General features: G+C 58.3%; 8 protein-coding genes across 8 annotated transcripts; 5 read left to right on the forward strand and 3 right to left on the reverse strand.

The window, feature by feature from the left end:
* Nucleotides 1–1,350: 1,350 nt before the first annotated feature.
* Nucleotides 1,351–2,442, reverse strand: PSEUBRA_002403 (Oxidoreductase, FAD-binding domain protein; the record flags this gene model as incomplete). Its single annotated transcript, XM_016435553.1, has 1 exon — nt 1,351–2,442. The coding sequence occupies one exon, from the start codon at nt 2,440–2,442 to the stop codon at nt 1,351–1,353; it is 1,092 nt and encodes a 363-aa protein (XP_016292998.1).
* Nucleotides 2,443–2,860: 418 nt separating this feature from the next.
* PSEUBRA_002404 (ABC transporter-like protein) lies at nt 2,861–5,149 on the forward strand (the record flags this gene model as incomplete). Its single annotated transcript, XM_016435541.1, has 1 exon — nt 2,861–5,149. The coding sequence occupies one exon, from the start codon at nt 2,861–2,863 to the stop codon at nt 5,147–5,149; it is 2,289 nt and encodes a 762-aa protein (XP_016292999.1).
* A 100-nt stretch (nt 5,150–5,249) lies between these two features.
* On the reverse strand, nt 5,250–6,962 carry PSEUBRA_002405 (putative cyclase; the record flags this gene model as incomplete). Its single annotated transcript, XM_016435550.1, has 1 exon — nt 5,250–6,962. The coding sequence occupies one exon, from the start codon at nt 6,960–6,962 to the stop codon at nt 5,250–5,252; it is 1,713 nt and encodes a 570-aa protein (XP_016293000.1).
* Nucleotides 6,963–7,580: 618 nt separating this feature from the next.
* PSEUBRA_002406 (Mur ligase, central) lies at nt 7,581–9,278 on the forward strand (the record flags this gene model as incomplete). Its single annotated transcript, XM_016435539.1, has 1 exon — nt 7,581–9,278. One exon carries the CDS (start codon nt 7,581–7,583, stop codon nt 9,276–9,278), a length of 1,698 nt encoding a protein of 565 aa, XP_016293001.1.
* Nucleotides 9,279–10,264: 986 nt separating this feature from the next.
* Nucleotides 10,265–12,325, forward strand: PSEUBRA_002407 (Single-stranded nucleic acid binding R3H; the record flags this gene model as incomplete). Its single annotated transcript, XM_016435536.1, has 1 exon — nt 10,265–12,325. The coding sequence occupies one exon, from the start codon at nt 10,265–10,267 to the stop codon at nt 12,323–12,325; it is 2,061 nt and encodes a 686-aa protein (XP_016293002.1).
* Nucleotides 12,326–12,456: 131 nt separating this feature from the next.
* Nucleotides 12,457–13,962, reverse strand: PSEUBRA_002408 (Protein of unknown function DUF2414; the record flags this gene model as incomplete). Its single annotated transcript, XM_016435551.1, has 1 exon — nt 12,457–13,962. One exon carries the CDS (start codon nt 13,960–13,962, stop codon nt 12,457–12,459), a length of 1,506 nt encoding a protein of 501 aa, XP_016293003.1.
* Nucleotides 13,963–14,463: 501 nt separating this feature from the next.
* Nucleotides 14,464–16,722, forward strand: PSEUBRA_002409 (BTB/POZ-like protein; the record flags this gene model as incomplete). Its single annotated transcript, XM_016435542.2, has 1 exon — nt 14,464–16,722. One exon carries the CDS (start codon nt 14,464–14,466, stop codon nt 16,720–16,722), a length of 2,259 nt encoding a protein of 752 aa, XP_016293004.2.
* Nucleotides 16,723–17,480: 758 nt separating this feature from the next.
* PSEUBRA_002410 (Striatin, N-terminal) lies at nt 17,481–20,225 on the forward strand (the record flags this gene model as incomplete). The annotated part of the gene is made up of 1 exon (XM_016435532.1): nt 17,481–20,225. The coding sequence occupies one exon, from the start codon at nt 17,481–17,483 to the stop codon at nt 20,223–20,225; it is 2,745 nt and encodes a 914-aa protein (XP_016293005.1).
* Nucleotides 20,226–20,522: the final 297 nt, after the last annotated feature.

Here is a 20,522-nt window from a genome sequence, read left to right on the forward strand (position 1 = left end):
AAAGACCAAAGATGGTGGTGGTCAGCAGGAAAGGATGGAGACCAGACCAGCAATACTAGTGCAGCTGAGACGGAGGAGGGAGAGGAAGCGGAGTTGATTGCATACAGGCTCAGCGTATATATCGGCGTGGAGAGCGGGAGACTCCGCCTGAGAGCACACCTAGACCGGCATACAGCCTGGAAATCACAGGCAAGGGAGCAGCGTGGAGAGCAACGTCTACTTTGATGGGACTGGCGGCAAGGGCCAGGCCGGCTGAGGGGGAAGAGGAATGAGTGAGCCCAGTAGCGGATCGACATTGCATACTGCAGGAAAGGCAGAGATGTCATGAAAAACTCTACAGCTCCAAGCTACGGCTTGGCAGCAGTGACAGCTGCAAGGCAAGTGCAGCGCCGTTCATAACCTGTCTTTCTTCTCGGCAAAGGCCAGCGCTTCCCACACGGGTAGGCCCTCTCGCTCAAGCACTCAGGTGAATTCACAACTCACTGAACTGCCTTGCCCTCACTCAATCATCGTTGCAGCTTGGCGTACTGCGCCACCCCCTTACAGAGGCCTTAGGCTCAGACCACGCACCTTGCCACATTGAGTTGCATCGAGAGCAACAAGCTTTTTGCAGAATGAGGACAAACACTTGGGGCAATGCAATGCTGGAAGGAGAGCGAGACCTGCCGATAGACAGAACCTCAGCCTTGGCTCTTGGCATGAGCGACGGCCTCGAGATAGACTCTAGTGCGGTAACGACCTTGTGACGACGGCAAGCGGCGCGAAACCGGATCAGCGCATGATGTTGGTAGATTCTACTTTGTGCTGCACAATTGGATCTCCGAACCTTGATCCACGCTGAAATTCGCCGCACTACCACACGACCGCTCCTCATCCTTCTCGGCAATCATCGTTTGCAATTCTCATGCGGGCTCCACCTTTTGCTATCTTATCGCCTCCTCTACGCGTTCTCATAGGGGTGAAGAAATGTGGCTCTTCGAAGAATGTAGCGGCTCATGAAGGCGGTTGCGGAAGTTTGACAGCTTCAAGAGGAGATGTTTTGTCTCAGCTTCATGCACCAGACCCCTTTCTGACTCAAAGACGCGAATTGGCGATTTTTCCAAGATGTGAGATCGGCGGCCGCGCACGGCTAATGGGATCGAAGATCGATCCAATTTGGAGAGACCCGATCGCTAGCTCGTTGCCATATCACGTATGCTCACGCTGGAAACTCTTTGTATAAACACAGATCTACATTGTTCGAGGGTGGACTTGTGGATTACAGGTGTGCTAATGGCCAGCCCCTCCGATCGACAGAGCTACCAAAGGGATGCTTTTTCGCGATTGTACAGTGTGAAAAGAGAACGGCATCTAGAATTTGTACACCTGTTCGGCCTGGTAGCCAAGCTTGGCAAGAAGACCCTTGAGCTCACCCTGGCTGCCCTTGGGCCCCTTTCCTCCGCTGATGGCCTCAACCTGAGGGGGAGGGCCGCAAACAAAGATCTTGGTCTTGTTGGCGAGCTCGGCCTTGGGCAGGTGCTTGGTGGCCAGGTCCTCGGTCAGGTAGCCCTCGAAGCCCTTGAAGCCCTTGGGCAGCTTGTCGAGGCCGTAGACGATGTTGAAACGGCCGTCCTTGGCGAGCTTGTCGAACTCTTCGCGCAGCAGGATGTCCTGTTCCGTCTTGTTAGTGTAAATGAGCGTAACCTTGGTCTTGTCCGACGGGTCGTTGGCAATGTCCTGCATCACCTGCCACATGGGCGTGATGCCGGAGCCACCGGCGATCATTCCGATCGACTCAAACTCGTTGGCCTTGTAGGGGAACTTGGCGATGGGGCCCTTGATGCCGAGCTTGTCACCGGGCTTCATCGAGTGCATGTGCGTGGTCATCTTACCGCCAGGGTACTTCTTGATCAGGAAGTCCATGTGACCGGCGGTGTCGGGCGAGGTGATGGGAGTGTAGGGTCGAATCACGTCCTTGCCCTGATCGTCCTTGACGGCGTCGCCGACGGCCTTGACAACGACAGCCGAGGCAGTGCTCATACCGGGCTTCTGTCCGTCGGGCAGCTCAAAGACGAGCGTCGCCGAGTCATGGTTGTAAGGCTTGATCTCTTTGAGGGTGAACTCGAGGAACTTGTCCTTGTTGAGAGCACCACTGCCGACGGCGCCCTTGGCCGAGTCCACAGCGCCCTTGGCTTGGTCGACCGCACCCTTAGCCTTGTCGGCGGCCTCCTTGCCCTTCTCCTGGATCTTGCTCTTGGCCGCCTTGGGGTCATCGAAGCCACCGAGGCTGTACCATGCGCCGAGACCAGCAATACCGCCGAGACCGAGGATCAGAGGGAGGTTCGAGCCTCCCGAGGGCTTGCCAGCCTCGGTAGCGTAGGAACGCGCGGCGGGTGCCTGAGAGCGAAGGCTCGAGCGAGCGGCCTGGCCAAGCGATGACGAGAGGGCGGGACGGATGAACATCTTGTGCGATAGACGATGTCTGAAGGGAGTGGATGATAGGGTCGAGGATGAAGACAATGAAGCGTCGTTCCTGATTCGATCCGAGCGTCTTCTTGAGGGTCTTCGATCCGCAGCCTGCCGTGATGAGCAACTCCAAAAGTGGAGGATTTCCTGCGCAAAAATCAGAGGCAATTCACGTCATAACGACACCTCTTTCGCCTTTTCGAAGGGCCCGTGCCGAGCCGGGTTTCCAAGGTGGCTTAGTCAAGACAGGTCAGCAAGCACTACAGCTTAACACGCTCGCTCTGTAAAATTCCGAGAGAGCGTGCTGAGCAGCTCAAGGATGCTGATACTTTTCTTCTTGAAGGTTAGCCAGGGTCTCGTTTCTATCCTCACTTCTCCGCCACGACGTCAGTATACTCTTCAGCACTCGCACAAGATGGCTGCAGCAACACTGATCCGCCAAGCGCTACCTCAGCTCGACGATCCCGTGGTTGACTACCTCGATGGCTACATCGAAGATGCCGCCGATGACCCCACCGAGGATCTCTTCGAGATGATCGTCAAGCCCATGCTCGAGTCCGCCTGCATCTCGGATCCTTCTTCTTCCAAGCAGGTCAGCGCTCTGCTACCAAAGCTGCTCGAGCTCATCCAGTCCAAGCTCCCTGAAGACGCCGACGCTGCCAATGGCTCTGGCCTCACCCGTCTCGACAAGGTCGTCGACATGCGCAACACCGAAATGTCCCGCACTTCCGGCTTCGACTCGGCCGGCGGTGTCGACATTGCTCTCGGCACCACCAAGCAGAACCGCTCCACCGTCGATGTCAAGAAGCTCGAGAAGCAGGAAGCGAAGACGCGTGCCAAGCTCGCCAAGCGTGCCCAGCGCGACCTGTACGAATCGAGCAAGCTGGTGCAGCAGTCCAAGCAACAGGCGAGCTACGAAGAGCTCTTCCTCAAAGTCAACCCGATCGAGAGCATCGGCAACAAGGGCAAGAACAAGGACATTCATCTGCCCAACATTGACGTCAACTTTGGCAGCAACCGCATCCTCTCCAATGCCACACTCACCATCAAAGCCGGTCGCAGAGCAGGTGTCATCGGCCGCAACGGTGTGGGTAAGTCGACGCTACTGCGCAACATGGCGCTGCGAGAGGTGCCCATCCCCATGCAGATCTCCATCCTCTATGTTGAGCAGGAGATTGTCGGGGACGACACCTCTGCGATCGAAAGCGTGCTCAAGGCAGACGTGTGGCGAGAGAAGCTCATGCAGGAGGAGGCCGAGATCAACGCAGAGCTTCAGAAGCTCGAAGACTCTGCTGCGGCCGCCGTGGCTGCCGCCAATGCGGCTGCTGCTGCCGAGGCGAATGGAGACGATGCAGCAGCGGGTCTCTCACGCGGTTCGGCCGTCGACATGCCCACTCGACAGCGTGAGATCAAGCGAGAGGAGCTCTCCACCCGTCTCGGCGAAGTGCAAGCCAAGCTTGTCGAAATGGAGGCTGAGACCGGTCCCGCTCGAGCTGCCTCGCTGCTCAACGGTCTCGGCTTCAAGACGGAAGATCAACAGCGAGCAACCAAGACCTTCTCTGGTGGTTGGAGGATGCGTCTGGCGCTCGCACGTGCGCTCTTCTGCAAGCCCGACCTGCTCATGCTTGATGAGCCGTCGAATCATTTGGATCTCAACGCGCTCGCATGGCTTGAAGACTACTTCGTCAACGACTACGAAGGCACTCTCTTGGTTGTATCGCACGACCGAGCGTTCCTCAACCGTGTCGCCACCGACATCATCCACATGCACAGCGAGAGGCTCGACTACTACACGGGCAATTTCGACCAGTTCTACCAGACCCGAGAAGAGCGACGACGCAACCAGCAGCGCGAGTACGAAGCTGTTCAAATGCAGCGTGCGCATCTGCAGGCGTTCATCGATCGATGGCGTGTCAATGCCAATCGTGCCGCACAGGCGCAGAGCAAGATCAAACAGCTCGAGAAGCTGCCCAACATCGAACCGCCGGAGGACGACGACGTGGTGCACTTCCGTTTGCCGGACACAGAGAAGCTGCCGCTGCCCCTACTGCAGATCAGCAACGTCACCTTCGGCTACCGACCGGAGAAGCTGCTGCTCAAGAACGTCGACTTCGATATCACGCAGCAGAGCCGTGTCGCTGTGGTGGGTCCCAACGGAGCAGGTAAATCGACGCTGATGAAGCTGCTCATGGGCGAGATCACACCCATTCAAGGCGACCAAAAGAGAAACGGCCGTCTTCGCGTCGGCTTCTTCTCGCAACACCACATTGATCAGCTCGACCTGAACGCCAACCCTGTCACCTTCCTCGCGTCCAAATACCCTGGTCAGACGGAGCAGGAGTACCGCTCGCATCTCGGCGCGTTCGGTATCAAGGGCATGACGGGTCTGCAGAAGATCGCGACGCTGTCCGGAGGTCAGAAATCGCGTGTCGCTTTTGCGCATATCAGTATGATGCGCCCGCATGTGCTGCTCCTCGATGAGCCGACCAATCACTTGGATACTGAGGGTCTCGATGCGCTGTGCGAAGCCATCAAGAAATTCAATGGCGGTGTGATCTGCATCTCGCACGACGAAACGTTCATTAACAACTGCATGGAACAGCTGTGGGTGGTGGACGACGGCAAGGTGGAGAAGTTCCACGGCGATGTCGCCGAGTACAAGCGGATCATTTTGGGCAAGAACAAGCAGGCGGCGCGACCATAGATGCACTTCACCAACGAATTACCTCTTCACACACATTCATGCTTTCCCGGACCGTGCAGACTGAGTAAGATGACAAATGAGAGTACAGAGAAAAGTGACGCTAGAATGTTGCGGCCGCATTGGCGCAGCTCGCCACGCCACCGAACAGGTTCAGTGGCCAACTGGAAAAGTAGAACTCGTACCGCTTGAGCTCCCTGCAGGTCTCTGCTAGCCCTTCCAGATCGAAGAGTTCGCCAATGGGCATTCCCCACATGGCGAGGAAGGTCTCGTGCAACATGCACTCTCCCTCCTTCATCGGCCGCGCTTCAAAGGCCGGGCTATCGCCGGCGACGGCGGCAAAGTGGTTGTTCCACATAAACTCCTTCATCTCCTCGCCCTGTTCGACGCCTGCAAACGGCATGCCTCCTTCTGGGCTGGACCAGTCGGCGCGTTCTTGGGGTGAGAGCGAGTAGTAGCGCGCGGTGAAGCCGGAGCGAATAAGCAGAATGTCTCCGTGACGAAGTTGGACGTGCTGGTGCTTGGCTGTGGCGACTAGGTCGGCGACGGTGATGCGGAACCCTGTGCGGGGATCGTACCCTTTGCCACCGCCGTAGCCTGACCAGGAAGACCACTGATAGTTGCGTTCCACATCGCCGGTGCCGTGGTGGGAGAGGTACTCGAAAACGTCGAGTAGCACGCCGCGGCCGCAAATGCCGTGCTGGGCCAGGTGCTGAATTCCAAGCGCGTTCCTTTTTTGCGCTTCCTCAGTATTCCAGGACTGAGGATCGGCGGGTTGCGGGGAGGTGTCGTCAAACGTGTCCTGGATGCTAGCCCGAGATGCACCGCCGTAGAAAACGTTGAGAGGGAGATGCCCGAAATGGCGGCAAGAATCCCACTGAGAGCCAGACTGGGTGTTGAGCTCAAGCATCTCGTCGCTCACGGGGACCTTGGAGTCGGGATCATCCCGAACCAGCACGTCGGGCTGCTTGGCTTTGACACCAGCGATGAAGGCATCGCGCGGCTCGGTGTATCCGGGTCCACCCTTGCCAAATGGCCGATGAGTCAGCGCTTTTCGGCGGAAGAAGGGCTCAGCGGGCAGATGAACCGGCCAGTTGAGCGAGACGGTACGGCCTGTCTTGATGTTCTCCTTGGCGGCCCGGAGTACGACTGACTCGGTAAGGAGGTTGATGGTGCCAAGCTGGTCACCGCGTCCCCAGACGTCCCAGGCGCAGCCAGGCCAACCGCCTTCCGCTGGAAGTTCACGGTAGTCAGGTAGCGTCGCTGTGTCCCATTTCTCCGATGAGTTCGAGCTTGACGAGGTAGGGTGGTGGCGCGGAGCAGAAGTGAGACCGCTCAACAAGCTAGGCGCCTGCTTGGCGGAGGAGGTGGCCAGGCCCAGCTGAGACGCAATAGCTGCCAGCCTGCGTCGAGCCTGCAGTGGGGACTCGTATTCTGCGATCCGACGTCGCGCGTGCAGGGGAGACTCGTACTCGTACCACGCCTTGCCAGATGAGCCATCGCCTTGGTTCTTGTCTGAGGAGACATTCTTGGTGGTGAGAGCCATGGCTTGGAAGAGCCCCGCGGCCTGCGTGGCAGCAGCATGTCGAGTGGTGTTGACCGTCTTTGCGACCTGCTCGCCCGCTTCAGCTGCTACCTCGGCACCCTTGGAGGCAGCTTGTGTGGATGCTTGCGCTGCGAAGCCGCCAAAGCGGCTGGCGATGGAAGCGATGCGTTGGCGGTTGGATTCGTCTTCGGCGTGCGTACGGTCCTGGTCCTGAGAGTTGTTCTCTGGCGAGGCAGGCTTGGGCCCGGCCTTGCTGTCCGAATCAACCATTGCGTTGTTGGAGCTATGTGTGCTTGCAAGGTTGTCGAAGTGGTATCAGATGAGTCTGCTTCCAAGGGTATTGCGTGTTGCTCAGTCGGAATGTCGAGAGATGATGGAGGCAGGAAGGCTGTCAAGGTGAGGCGATATCGTACCTGAGTTTGTAGGCGAACGGGCCAAGATCAAGCTGCTTACCGGTGGTAACACATTGGAAAGCAACGCTTCCCCGCATGCTCAAAAGCAGGGTTTCAACTCTGCAGCTGCACGTTACCCCACACTGGAAATTTTTCATCGTGTTACGCCCGCAAATTAGACAAATTTCGATTTATCAATTCGACTGTGATGAGAAGATCTGATTTTGCTGAAGAGGCCAACGCTTGGATCATCTTGAGAAGCTTTGTTCGTGATCACGATCAGCGCATTCAAAATCGTCAAGGCGCTGATAGCGTCACTCGGTCCATGAAAGGGTCTTTGTCATTCCGCACACCTTTCCTCCCTACGCTCCGCAGCCGAGCTTGGATCACGACCGGCTCTTATCCCTCGCCTAGAGCCATCAGCACCACCACAATTCGAGGGCTCTTCGAAACGCCCCGGTCACATCATCCCCGGCCTGCATCAGCTATCGCAGCTATGACGACCTCCGCGCAAGTGGCTAGCGGAAGCAGCAGTGTCGGTTTCGCACCAGCTCTTCGCACCTATGATGACGCAATAGATGCGCTGAACTCGCTACAGAGTAATGCTGCCACCATCGAAGCACTTCGCAAGTCGGGAGGGCGGCTGCTCGACTTTGCCATCCCAGAGATGGTGGAATACTTGGAACGCATCGGCTACAGCACATCCGATCTCAACCGGCTCAATGTGATCCACGTCACGGGGACTAAAGGCAAAGGCAGCACGTCTGCGTTCGTCGATTCGCTGCTCCGACAACTGACACCGGCGGAATCATCTTCGAAGCCAAAGGTCGGACTGTACACATCACCGCACATGACGAGCGTCCGCGAGCGCATCCGTATCAACGGTCAGCCGGTATCGCACGAGCTCTTCACCAAGTACTTTTGGGAGGTGTGGGACCGGTTGTCAGAGAATCCTGATCGCAAGTTCGACCTGACCCCACTGCGACCCGTCTACTTCCGCTTCCTGACGCTTCTTGCGTTCCACATCTTCCTATCAGAAGGTGTGCAGCCGGTCATTCTCGAAGTCGGCATCGGTGGAAAGTACGATTCGACTAACATTGTCCCCAAGTGTGTCGTTGCTGGTATCACTCAGCTCGGACTGGACCACACGGCAATTCTTGGCAACACGGTGGAAGAGATCGCAGTGCAGAAGGCAGGCATCTTCAAGCCCCAGGCTCCGGCTGTTTGCTGGGCGCAACAACCAGGCAAAGCGTTGGATGAGGTCAAGAGGATAGCAACCGAGGTCGGCGTGAGCGATCTGCAGATCGTCGATGTACACCCTGCTCTGCGATCAGAAGAGACTGCGCTGGGGACAAATAACAGAAATGCTGTGACCCTTGGCCTTCCAGGCGCTCATCAGCGGACGAACGCAAGCGTCGCTTTGGAGCTGGTCAATGCATATCTTGACTCGGAGGCGGGCCGTGCCATGTTCAAGGAGACCTCGCATCGGGCATCGGCTTCGGCGGACAACGGCACCAGCTCGCTTACGCCATGGCAAAGGAAGGGTCTGGAGGATGCAAGGTGGCCAGGGCGATGCCAGACGGTGCCGACCGCTCGGTCCGGTCTGGGACTGACTTGGTACTTGGACGGCGCACATACCACCGACTCGCTGAGCGTCTGCCTCGGCTGGTTCACGGCACGTCAGCAGCGTCAATCCACTGGACGAGCCAACAAGCGCATCTTTGTGTTCAACTGCACTAACGGCCGTAGTGCGCACGAGCTGCTCTCGTCCGTCCTGGACACCGTGGAGAAGAGCCTCGGCGGCCAGAATTCATCTTCAACCGGCGAGTCGAGGTATGCGCTAGCCAAGGACTACTTTGACGAAGTCATCTTCACGACCAACATCACGTTTGAAGGAGGCGGCTGGTCATCGGAGCTGACATCCAAGCTACTGGACGACAAAGATCTGGTCAACCTGACGGTGCAGAACCAGCTGGCAGAGACATGGAAGGAGCTTGTGCCCGGATCTTCGACGGAAGTACGCATCACACCTAGTATCCAGGCGATGCACAATCATGTGGTAGAGCTGGCACAAAAGGGTGGCGGTGTAGACTGCTTGGTGTCGGGATCGCTTCACTTGGTGGGCGGCGTCATGGCCCACCTGCAGCAGAGCGGGTGTCTGGACGACTCGCTCGTGTCGACGGTGCAGCCTTGAGGATGGTTGACAGGTGGTCCAAGACATCCGAGGGGCTCGTTGCAGCAGCTAGGACTTCTTCTGCAACGGCACACGCTTCGACAGGGTCCAACCCTCTCGAGACAGGAGGTTTGTTGGCTGTCAATCCACAAATCCTCGTCACTTCGCACAGCGGCGTGTCGATCCAAACAAAAAATTATTTATAAAAATAAATCAGAAATGGCATGCGTGTGTGCGTGCTGAAGGCGAGGCGAGATGGGAATCATCATCCGACAGTCGAACGAATCACACAGCTGTGCACCGAGTGTGACTTGAGCACATGATGCGGCGTTGTTGTCCGGTCACACGCATGCTTGCTGTGCTTGTTGGTGGGCGTACAGGCAGAGAACGTCGTTGCTGTGATGAGGCAACGGTGTGTGTGCATCTCTGAGACAAGCAGCGGAGTTTCGCGAGCCACGCTCAGACCAAACCCCTGAGAGTGAAAGCCCCTGTTCTTGTCGCAGCGGCGGCTTCAGGACGCACATTTTTTACGCTCACGCTCACGCACACGCACGCTGACGACCCTGACGTGTGAGTGATCTTCGCCGTACCTGATCAGCTCTTCTTCCCTTCGCTTCCACTCGCACCTTCCTCTGTCTTCCCTTCGTTGGTCTTCGTCCTACTTTCCGCCTCTTCTTCATTGGCCTCATTGCGATCGGATTCTCTGACGACCATTAACGCCCAGTTGACGAAATCCCAGCGCACCGGCCTTTCATCTTCAATACCACTCGCAGCTTCACGACACAGCTGCCAGCTTCTTTCATCCTTGACCTTGTGCATCGGATCAATAAAGGCTCCCAGCTCTACTCGTCTTTGCACTTTTTTCTTGGACTCCTTGTCAATACGGCCTCCTGCGAAAGCTCACTTCAGAACAGCAACCCATTCTCGCCGAGCTCTGAGGACACAGCTCTTGCTTCAGTCTTTGATATCGTACTGGCACCATCTCCAGTCAGCGTCATCCCAAGATCATGATGTCGACAGACTCGATCCACAACGCCTTCCGTGGCATCAACCTCAACGATCCGCAGCAGGACCCTAGGAAGCAGCAGCTGCAGCAGCAACAGCAGTACTACCAACAGCAGCAGCATCATACCAACACCAGTCCGACACGCCAGACTCACGCCGCCTCCTTTCGCTCGCCGACCGTTCTGACTTCCGATCTCCCCGGCCAACCTGGCTACAATAGCTCCAGCGTTGGGGCCTCACACCCCGCCAATGCTCAGGCCTCCGGCTCCTTTGGTCCAAGTGCCGCCTCCCGCTTCGAGCGCTTCTTTCCCTCTTCTCCCAATGCCACCAGCTCCAATCCTTCTTCCGCTGGTCAGACCTTCACCAGCTCCATGGGTTCTGCCGCTGGTCATGCTGCTAACAGCGCCTTTGGGAGCTTCGGCCACAACATCGCTCCCGGCAGCGTAGGCAGCTCTGGAATCGGCTCGGGTCACTTTGGCTCCAACAGCAACGGTGTCCGCAAGACCTCGAGCCGTGCTGCCATCCCCTCGCAGTGGAGCACGCAGGACCCTTCCCTGCTCGGCTTATCGTCCGGCACTTCACCTCCAAAGAACGCAGGCTCGCTTCAGTCCTATCAGCAGGTAGACCCCACAGCTAGTGGCGGTGATGACGATGTCATCCCTACTGCCATCGTCGTCAAGAACATTCCCTTTAGCGTCAAGCGCGAGCAGCTGCTTCAGATCATTGAAGATCTCGGCATTCCCATGCCCTACGCTTTCAACTATCACTTTGATCAAGGCGTCTTCCGCGGCCTCGCTTTCGCCAACTTCCAAAGTGCAGAGGAAGCTGACGCTGTCGTCGCTGCTCTCAATGGCTTCGATGTCAGTGGACGCAAGCTCCGTGTCGAGTACAAGAAGGTGCTTCAGGCTGGCGAGAAGGAGCGCATCGAGAAAGAAAAGGCCATCAAGAGGATGCAGAGCATGCAGCTCGAGAAGGAGCGACGTCGTCAGAACGATGAATATGGCGCCAACGCTTACCTCATGCCCGGTTACAATGGCAATGGGCAGATGTCCTCGGATACTTATGCCGCTGACCCCGCCGCGCAGCAGGGCAGCTTCAATGGTGTTTCTGCTCCACTCACTGCCGACTCGCTCAGGAAGGTGCCCTCGTCACAGCGACTCGCCGTCGCCACTGCCGAGAGGACCGCCGGTCCATTGTCGTCGTTCGTAAGCAACCCAGGCGCTAGCAGCGGCGGTAAGAAGGAAGAGCTCGATCTCAACGATGCAGCCTCACTCGAGATCTATTCTCGCGTTCTGCTGTTCAAGGACGACCGTATGCGTGACGAGCTTTCCTTCTCTCGCAGCCTGACCCCTCTCGAGCGCCGCACCGTCCACTTGGTCGCACAAAGGCTTGGCCTCTTCCACTACTCAATGGGTGAGGGCGATGAGCGTTACGTGATCGTCACTAAGAACGACGTCAGCCCGCAATCTCGACCTCTTCGTAGCCAAGCCTCCACCATTGGCCGCGGACAGCGATCTCTTGGCATTGACACTGCAGGGGCGAGTGGATTCTTGGGCCCTGGCAGTGCTGCCACCACAGGTCGCACGGGACTCCGGCCCAAAAAGTCGGCTCCGGACATGCTGCGGGATCGTGACGGCTCTACCGGCTACAGCGCCTCGAACAAGTACCTCAACAACGGCAACCTCGCAGCGCGCAACTCCAACACCAACCTTCGCGATGGCTATGCGTCCACCTCGGGTCGTCGATCCCAAAACATGAGCAGCAACACTGGAGGTGCTGCAGGCCTCCAGAACCTCTTTGCCTCGCCGTTCGACGCCAACGCCAACGGCAACACATCGCCAACTCACTCGAACCTCATCCGTCAACCACGTGGACCGCCTACGCCTGGTAGCGATCTGCGCAACTTTGCTGTTCGCTCGCGTGTCGCCACTTCGGGCAGTACCGGCCACAGCAGCGGTGCGGGCAGCATGTCGCCCCCGCCACAGCTCCACGTGAACGGCAGCCCGACAAAGACGGACGGTGCATTTGCCGAGGCCACTACGCATGATCCGCTGGAATTTTAGTTCGCATTGATAGGTTCGATTCATAGCATGGTTCGTTTGTGTTCAATCCAATTGCATTGTCTCCCGATTCTTTGCAGCAGTGTGAAGAGTGCATTGCGATCCTTGCTCTGAGATCGGGCTACAAGGACAGCCTATGAGAAACGATCGGCGAGACGTCCGCCTCCGCCCAGTCTGCCTAGCAAGTCATTTCCGCCGCCCATTCGCTTCGCCAGGCTACCCTTGCCCTCGTCGCCACCCCAGCGATCGTCAAACCCAGGTGCCTTCATCCTGCCCCTCCCCTTGACTCGGACTCGATCCGAATCTTCGCGACGGCCAGGAGAGAGCTCTCTCTGGTGATCACGGTGACGTGAGCGGCGGTGATCTTCCAGCTCTGCATCCATGGCCTCCATATCGGAGCGACGCGGACGGCGGTCTCGATTCCTGCGACCGGATCGCTCCGGATCCTCCGTCGAAAGCGCATCATAAGCGTCATGGCCCCATCGTTCTCCGTCGTCTCTGCGTCCCCTCCTCCTTCCACCGTCCCTTGATGAGAATCGATCCATCAGATCGCCATCATTGCGTCTCCCTCGAGATCTTGCCTGCACCGCATCCGCCATCATCTCGCCCGCCCTGCGCTCCGGCTCTTCATCCCTTGACGCAACGTGTCTGTCCAGCTCTGCATCCAGCTCGTTCAACTCGCGTCTCCTTCCATCGCCCTCGGTCGGCTTGTAGTCCGGGAAGAGCTCCACAGCCTCCTTCGCCTCGCCCACCTGCAGGAGCTTGGGTACGATCTCTCTACCCGCCTCGTATCCATGCCTCTTATACCACTGACTCTTTGTTGATGCGCGGTTCTCCTTCCTGTCGATGTCCGTGACTGCGTGTCGCAACCACAATGATCCCCGGAGCTTCAGCAGGTCGCGCACCTCGCGTGGTTGCTTCGCTGACCGATCAGCCTCCTCCATCTCGCGGTAGATCTCGGGTACATCGTCTGGCAGGGTCGATGCTTCCTCCTTGTGACTGCGTTCGGTGAGGGCAGCTTGGCGCTCGACGTGCGTGTAGAGCTTGGCGGGGACTCGATGCGCCCGACGAGGAGTGACGAGCGAAGTGATGTACTCGGAATGCCACGAGTCGGGGTCGTACTCGAGGAGGGTTTCGATGTTCGGCAGCGGCATATCGTCTTGCATCGCATCGGCGGGCGTGGAGGGGACGAGGTACTCCAGCCCCAAACGTGCGGATCGCTCATCCGGAAAGACAACCTTGCACGACTGATCGTCGATCCATTCGAGACCGAGAGGCTGAGCACCGAAGTGAGTGAGATAGGCAAAAAGACGAGAGGTGGAGAGCTGCGTGATGGGCGAGCCCTCAATGAGGAGCGTCTCGAGGCGGATGTCGGATCCGCTTTCGACGGGGGGAGGGTCCGGAATGGAGGATGGTGTTTCGTCGCCTACCAGAGCTGCGTCGTCGAGAGAAGGCTCGGCGCCGGAGGAAGGGGCGGGCCCACGCTGTGCGCCTGCTTCAACGGCTTGGTCCGTGGGAAGGGCGTAGAATCGTGATGTGGGCTGTGTGGGGCCGGAAACGTCTTCCATGGCATCGTCATGCATAGGCACAGCGCTCGAGTCGATCTCCGCAGAGCCATAGTCTAGCGCTACGTCCGCCATCTTGGTATCCGTATTGCAGCTGCAAGAGGGTCGGTGGAGTTGATGATGAGAAGATCGTGGAGTTGCGCTTCGAAAACGCGCTGAATTGTCTGCATCACGCGATCCGCCTCTCAGCTTGAGGAGAATCGGCCCGATTGCGAGCCTAATTTGTCCCTGTCAGCCTGCATCTCGGCTCAGTGGGGCGTGTGGGAAAGTGACACATGCAAAGGTCCTGCGCATTGACCCCACGCTTGCTTATTGTGTGCTTTCGGCTTCCAGCACCCATCACATCCCCCTTTCATCAGCTGCGCAAGGTGTGTGCTCGTTCAACCCACAACAGCTTCACACAGCCATATAAGAGAGCATCGGCGCAGCCTCGACGCGCCCTCACTTGCTCCCATGTCCTAAACAGAAGGCGGTGCGGATCAAGAGCTGCGGATAGCAAGCTGGGTCACTTCCGCATACCTCCTACTGCCAGATCCTCTTCTCTGCCATTGCGAGCATACAAATCAACACCAGCACATGAGCCAGTCACCAGCACGACGTCGCTCGGGAGAGCTATCTCCGCCCGCCGACAAGAACAACCCAATGGAGACCCACAGCATTACCTTCGAGTGGCCGCTCCACGACCTCAAGCAGCATTTCGACTCGTCCAGCTCCGATGCCAAGTCGAAAGTCATCAAGTCCGTCCAGTTCGGCGAAGGAAGATGGACGGTCCTCTTCTATGCTCAGTCGGGCTTGCAGAACTTCTGCTCGCTCTACCTCAACGCTGAGCCCACTCCCGAAGAGAAGAATCAGAACAGGTCCCCCTGGGACACTTTCCGCGCCACCAGCAGCGGAGCAGCTCGATCACAGAGCTCTCTGTCAGACAAACCGTTGGTCGCTTCTGAAGATGGCTGGACACGCCAGGGACTCTTCCGCTTCACTTTCAAGATCCTCACACTCAACAAAGGCACCGTGCTTGCCACCAAGGAAGCGTGCAACCATGCTTTCAGCCACAAGACGTCCAACTGGGGCTGGGCGCAGTTTGCCTCGCGCGACACGGTCTTCTACGGCAACAGTGAGGTGCAGCAGGCCAATGCTTTCCTCGTCTCGGTCACCATTACCGCCAGCGCCGAACCTCCGCGACCTCTGACCCGCGGCGTCACGGTTCCGCCAGCTTTGATCGAGGCCATGGGATCACTGCTCGACGATCCGGATCACAGCGACGTCGTCTTTGTGATTCGCCGCAAGCACCGCCATCCTAAGACGGGCGCGTTCGTCACCCGCGAACGCAGAATCTACGCCATCAAGAAGATTCTCGCTTCTCGATGCGAATACTTCCGCGACATGTTCGACAGCGGCTTCGCCGAGGCTGACGCGACCACTGGATCAGACGACGAAGCAGATGATGATCTACCTCTAGCATCGGCGACCTCGCGCGGGGTTGGTCAAGATCAACTCGGCCTTGCGAGCGGCGCTTATCCGTCTTTGACTGATGATGACGATGATGACCTAGGTCTCGAGGACTCGGACGAAGAGATGGATGTGGACGAAGTCTACGAGATGGGCAGATCCAATTTCCACGATCAACACAGAAACAGCGAGGGAAACCTGACCCGTAGTACCATCGCCGGCTCAGCAACCGGTGTCCTCAAGCCGGCGTTCAGCGGCGCAGACTCGTCCTCATCGCGACGCATGCGCGAGACCAGCTCGGACGTGCCACAGATTCGAGGTCTTTCGCTGACCCAGCAACCGGTTCCGCCTGCTGCACCGGCCAACGCGCCTGGCTCCGTATCACTCCAGCAAACCACCCCACCGCAGTCACGCAGCAGGCAAAGCAATGACCACGACGCACGCACCGACAGCGGCGAAGAGACGACACGGGTGCAGGGCATGTCCGCTTTCCAGACCCCTCAGCACTCTCCGCGCGAGCTCAGGCAGGATGTCTCGGCGTTCGCGTCCCCTTCTATGACCGCACAGCTGCGATCGTTCCAGCCTCTTCAGGCGCAGAGTAGCTCCACTGGCCGGATTTTGCCGCAGCGACGCAAGTCGGAGGATGCGGTCGGAAGCAGCGCACACAGTGGCAAGAAGAGGCGCAAAGTCGTGGTTCGCGACGCGGCTTATGCGACATACAAGGCTTTGCTGTACTATCTCTACACCGACACGATCGCCTTTGCGCCCTTGCACTCGCATTTTTATACGCCATCGACAGCTGTCCCGGACGAACAAGCAGGGTCGCTGGACAAAGAACGGGAGTCAACCGGGCGAGCCCCGCTCGACTCTGAAGAGACCAACGGGGCACCCTTGTCTCGCGCTGGGTCTGGAGTAGAGATGTCGTCCACACGCGACGACAGCATGTCTGGCACGGGCGGCAGCTTTGCCACGGACCGACGTCGGGCCCACACGCTGCGCCAGCAGGTCGTCGACGAGTTCTGCTCGGCGAACGCCAACGTGCCAGCCCCCTGCTCTGCCAAGTCCATGTACCGCCTGGCCGACAAGCTGCAAATCCCCGATCTCAAGAAGCGCGCCCAAGAGGAGCTGGCCAACAACCTCACGGTCGGCAACATCGTCTGGGAAGCTTTCTCGGGATTCAACTCGCAATTCCCTGCGATTCGCAAGATGGAGACCGACTTCCTCCTTAAGCACTGGTCCGAGGTCAAGGGGACCGAGGTGATGAAGAACATCTTCTCGAGGCCGAGTGCGCATCCCGGTTTGGCGGACATCTGGCCCCACTTGCTCAGCCAATTGGAGTTTCGTGGTCCTGTTGAAGCTAAGCCCGAGGCCTCGGCCTCGCTTTGACAGACGACTTCTCGTACATATCCATTGTTGTATAGGTCCTTCGCATCGAAGCAAGTTGTTCTCGCATAACACGGGTCTGGCTGCGTGGGCTCGTAGGTGCGAACCGTGAAACATCCTGAGCGTTCTTGTTGTCGCCGTCAAACGGCCGCGTCGTCACCATTAGGCTTCAGGAAAGGATATGAGTGCTTACAACTGGAAGAAGTTGGACGCGAAGCAGCAGGCTGCTGGGTGTCCGGAATCGAATACAAATTAGCCTGGATTTCAAATCGAGTATTCAGGATGCAGCAACATGAGCGAGCGTTGCAGCAGCTTGAAAAGAGGATCTGAAATTGCTGGCAGGTTGGTGCTGTTGAGCAGAGAGGGGCGACTGCGTGAAATACCAAGATGGCTAAAAACAGCGACGACAGGCGCTCGCTCAAGCCAATTCCCTGACCAACTCGGCTTTGCGTCGCCGCATCACACAGCAAGGAAGAAGTCACACGCCGCTGCAACATCAACACAACGCTTCTTCGTTGCGCTTCTGTTTCGTCCTCCTCCTACCTTCAACTGCATTCACGCACCTCACGGCTTTACGAGCTACTCTTGGCTTTGATAATCAACGAGCGCACCGATCGCAACCCTTACAGACGCCCCGCACCTTTGAGGGCGACTAGGATCGTTTTCGATCTCACCGACATCACCAACTTCTGCACAACACTCGCATGATCCGCGTGACCCCAGCTTCCTTCTAGGTGACTCGCACTTGATCCGTACGCGACATGTTCCTCAGCAACGCTGGCAACATGTCGATGGGCAACAACAACGCCAACGCCAATGGCGGCAATATGGGCGCTGGTCTCGGCTTCGGCATGAACAACAACTCCAACCAAATGCACGGCAACATGGCCAACGGTGTCCAGTCGCAGGAGACGGGCAACTCGAATTCCAACTCTGAGTACACACTCGCCGGCATCCTTCATCATTTGCAGGGCGAATGGCGCAGATACGAGAAGGACCGCAACGAGTGGGAGATCGAGCGAGCCGAGATGCGTGCACGCATCGCTCTGCTCGAAGGAGAGCGCAGAGGCGTCGAGAACCTCAAGACGGATCTCATGAGGAGAGTCAAGATGCTCGAGTATGCGCTGCGACAGGAGCGCACCAAGTACCTGTCTTCAAGTGGTTCCGCACAGTCTCCGCAGTCTTCCACCGCACCTCAGGTCAAGAACCCATTGTTGCACAGTCTGGAGAAGGGCACTACCATGAGCAGCGGCCGCAGCTCGCCGGCTCCCTTCGCAGAGTCTGCTCCAACCGCATCCGCCATCGCTGCTGCGGGCGGCAGCTCTCTCAATGCCAGTGCACTGGCTGGCGGTCTTCCTTCGCGATCTACCTCCAGTGCAAAGGATCCCAAGTCACGCGCAAAGAGCCGCGAGTACCTCAAGCAATGCCTGCAGGAGATCTCATACCTCACCTCTGCGACCACGCTCAATCCGCTTCCAGACCGAGGCATCGCTTCGGGCTCGTCGGCCAACGGTGCTAACATGCAGAACTCGTTGCGCCCGAGAAAGACGATGCTTGAGAGTGTTCCTCCAACGCTGGCAGCGCCGACCGAGTCGCATGCTGCCATGGCAGGGTCGATCAGTCGCGCTTCGGCTGCTACTGCGCTCGGCGTGCCGAGCTCCAAGACCGGTCGACCCGGTCGTTCACCTCTGTTCGCCTCGGAGGCGGTGGTTGAGGAGGGCAACGAGACCGAGGAAGTCTCCGGCCAGGATTTTCAGGCTGAGCCAGGGCAGCGAGAGGACAACGCTGAAGAACAACAGCAGCAACCGAGCTCTGGCGCTTCCAGTGCTGTTCCATTGAGAAACCCTCTCAGCGCCACTTTCATCGAGCCAGAGCCGTCCTCTCTGGCCACCTCGAGCGAGCCTGCCGATGCTCAGGAACAAGACGAGGCTCCCGGCAGTTCCAACTCTTCGGATTCTTCGCGATCGACGCAATCGACCGACTCGCGGGGTACCTCGGGCGGGAGCATGACCGATCAAGAGGTCGACGAGCAGGAGCAAGTGACCGCCATCTTCAAGCCAGGTGGTCGAGACTGGCAGAAGCTCAAGGAGGCGGGCATCCAGAGTCGCGAGCTTCGTGAATCACAAGGGCAAGGTCAAGCCGGCGAGGAAGCCTCCCTCATCTCTGAAGCGCAGCAGCAGCTGGCCATCACATCGGAAAAGGTGAACCAGCTGATGAACCGCAGCGGTAAAGCGAGCGGCTCGGAGCGAACGCAAGAGGAAGACCTGGCCAACATCAGCCTGGCTACAGAAGACGAGGAAGCGGCTAAGGATGCCGCCGACACTGCCGCAGACAGCTTGCTGTGGAAGTCCAAGAAGGTGCTTCGCAGTCACCTCGATGCAGTACGAGCGGTGACATTCCTGCAAAACGAGATGACGCTGCTTTCGGCTTCGGACGACAACACGATCAAGTTCTGGAATCTCGACGTGGGCACGCTGAGCCAGCCGGCGTCCAAGTCGGGCACGGACAGCCAGCCGCTGGTCACCTTCCGCGGCCACTCTGCTGCGGTGACCTGTCTCGCGGTGTCACCGAACAAGCGTCGCTTCTACAGTGGCAGCTTGGACTCTTCGATCCGCGTCTGGCAGCTGCCAGACCAGGACGTGGAAGCGTATCCGCCCTTCGAGAAGTCGATGGAGCTCGGCTGCCTCGTGGGACACTCGCAGGCGGTGTGGGACCTCGCATTGCTTCCGGATCGCTCCGATGAGGAGGGTCGGCTGGTCAGCGCTTCCGCGGACGGCACCGTCAAGGTCTGGAGCGTGCGTGGAAGCAGTGCTTCGCCCACTGCGAGCAACGGAGAGGCGACCTCGAGTGCATCTCCTGCCGAGCTCCAACTTAGTTGGGACTACTTTGGCAGCGAACCATCGGCCGACACGGCGAAGGAGCGCGAGAATCTCGAGAAAGGCGGCGCACTCCCCGTGCCCACCTGCGTGGAGGCGTGTCACTCGGACTTGCGCCTGGTTGCGGTGTCGTACTCCAACTCGGTGGTCAAGCTCTTCGACCTCGACTCGGGCCGCCAAATGCGCCAGCTCAAGAGCGACGAGACCTTCGACGGCACGGCCGAGACGCAAATCAACAAGCTCGTGACCCACCCGACGTTGCCGATGCTCATCACCGCTCACGAAGACGGCTACATCCGTATGTTTGATCTCGACACGGGCGCGTGCACGCTCTCGATGGTGGCGCACCTGGACGCGGTGACGTCGCTCGACATTGATGCGTCGGGACTGACGCTCGTCTCGGGCGGTCACGACTGCAGCGTGCGCTTCTGGGACATTGCCGGTGGCTCGCTGGCGGGCAAGGAGGGGGCCACGGCTGGTGAGGGCGACAAGTCGACGGCCGTGTGCAGGCAGGAGATCAGCTCGCATCGCAACAAGGCGAGCGAGGGTGTTTTGGCCGTCAAGTATCACCCCACTGCGCCGTACTTTGCTTCGGCCGGCGCCGACGGTGTCATCCGCATCTATGGTTAGGCGGATGCGTCGAGCTCTTATGTATTCGTAATGATAACGTTCATGCCATCATACTTCTGCTAGGCTGGCGCTCGTGTGTGGTGACGGCCTGAGCAAGCTTCATCAGTGTAGTCTCGACGGACGACCGCCTTGAAGGGCGAGGAGGAAAGCTCGTAGCAACCAACCTGGGTAATTGACCGGCAAGAGCCTTGAGCTCGCCTCGGTTAAATTCTTGCACCTTATCTCTCGAGTCTCTGGTTGGTCGGTGGGGTGGCAGCGTTTGCGACTGAGCTTGAGCTCACGCCTGCCCAACTTCGG

This window comes from Kalmanozyma brasiliensis (genome assembly GCF_000497045.1).
Source record: "Kalmanozyma brasiliensis GHG001 unplaced genomic scaffold PSEUBRA_SCAF19, whole genome shotgun sequence".
Taxonomy (NCBI): Eukaryota; Fungi; Basidiomycota; class Ustilaginomycetes; order Ustilaginales; genus Kalmanozyma; species Kalmanozyma brasiliensis.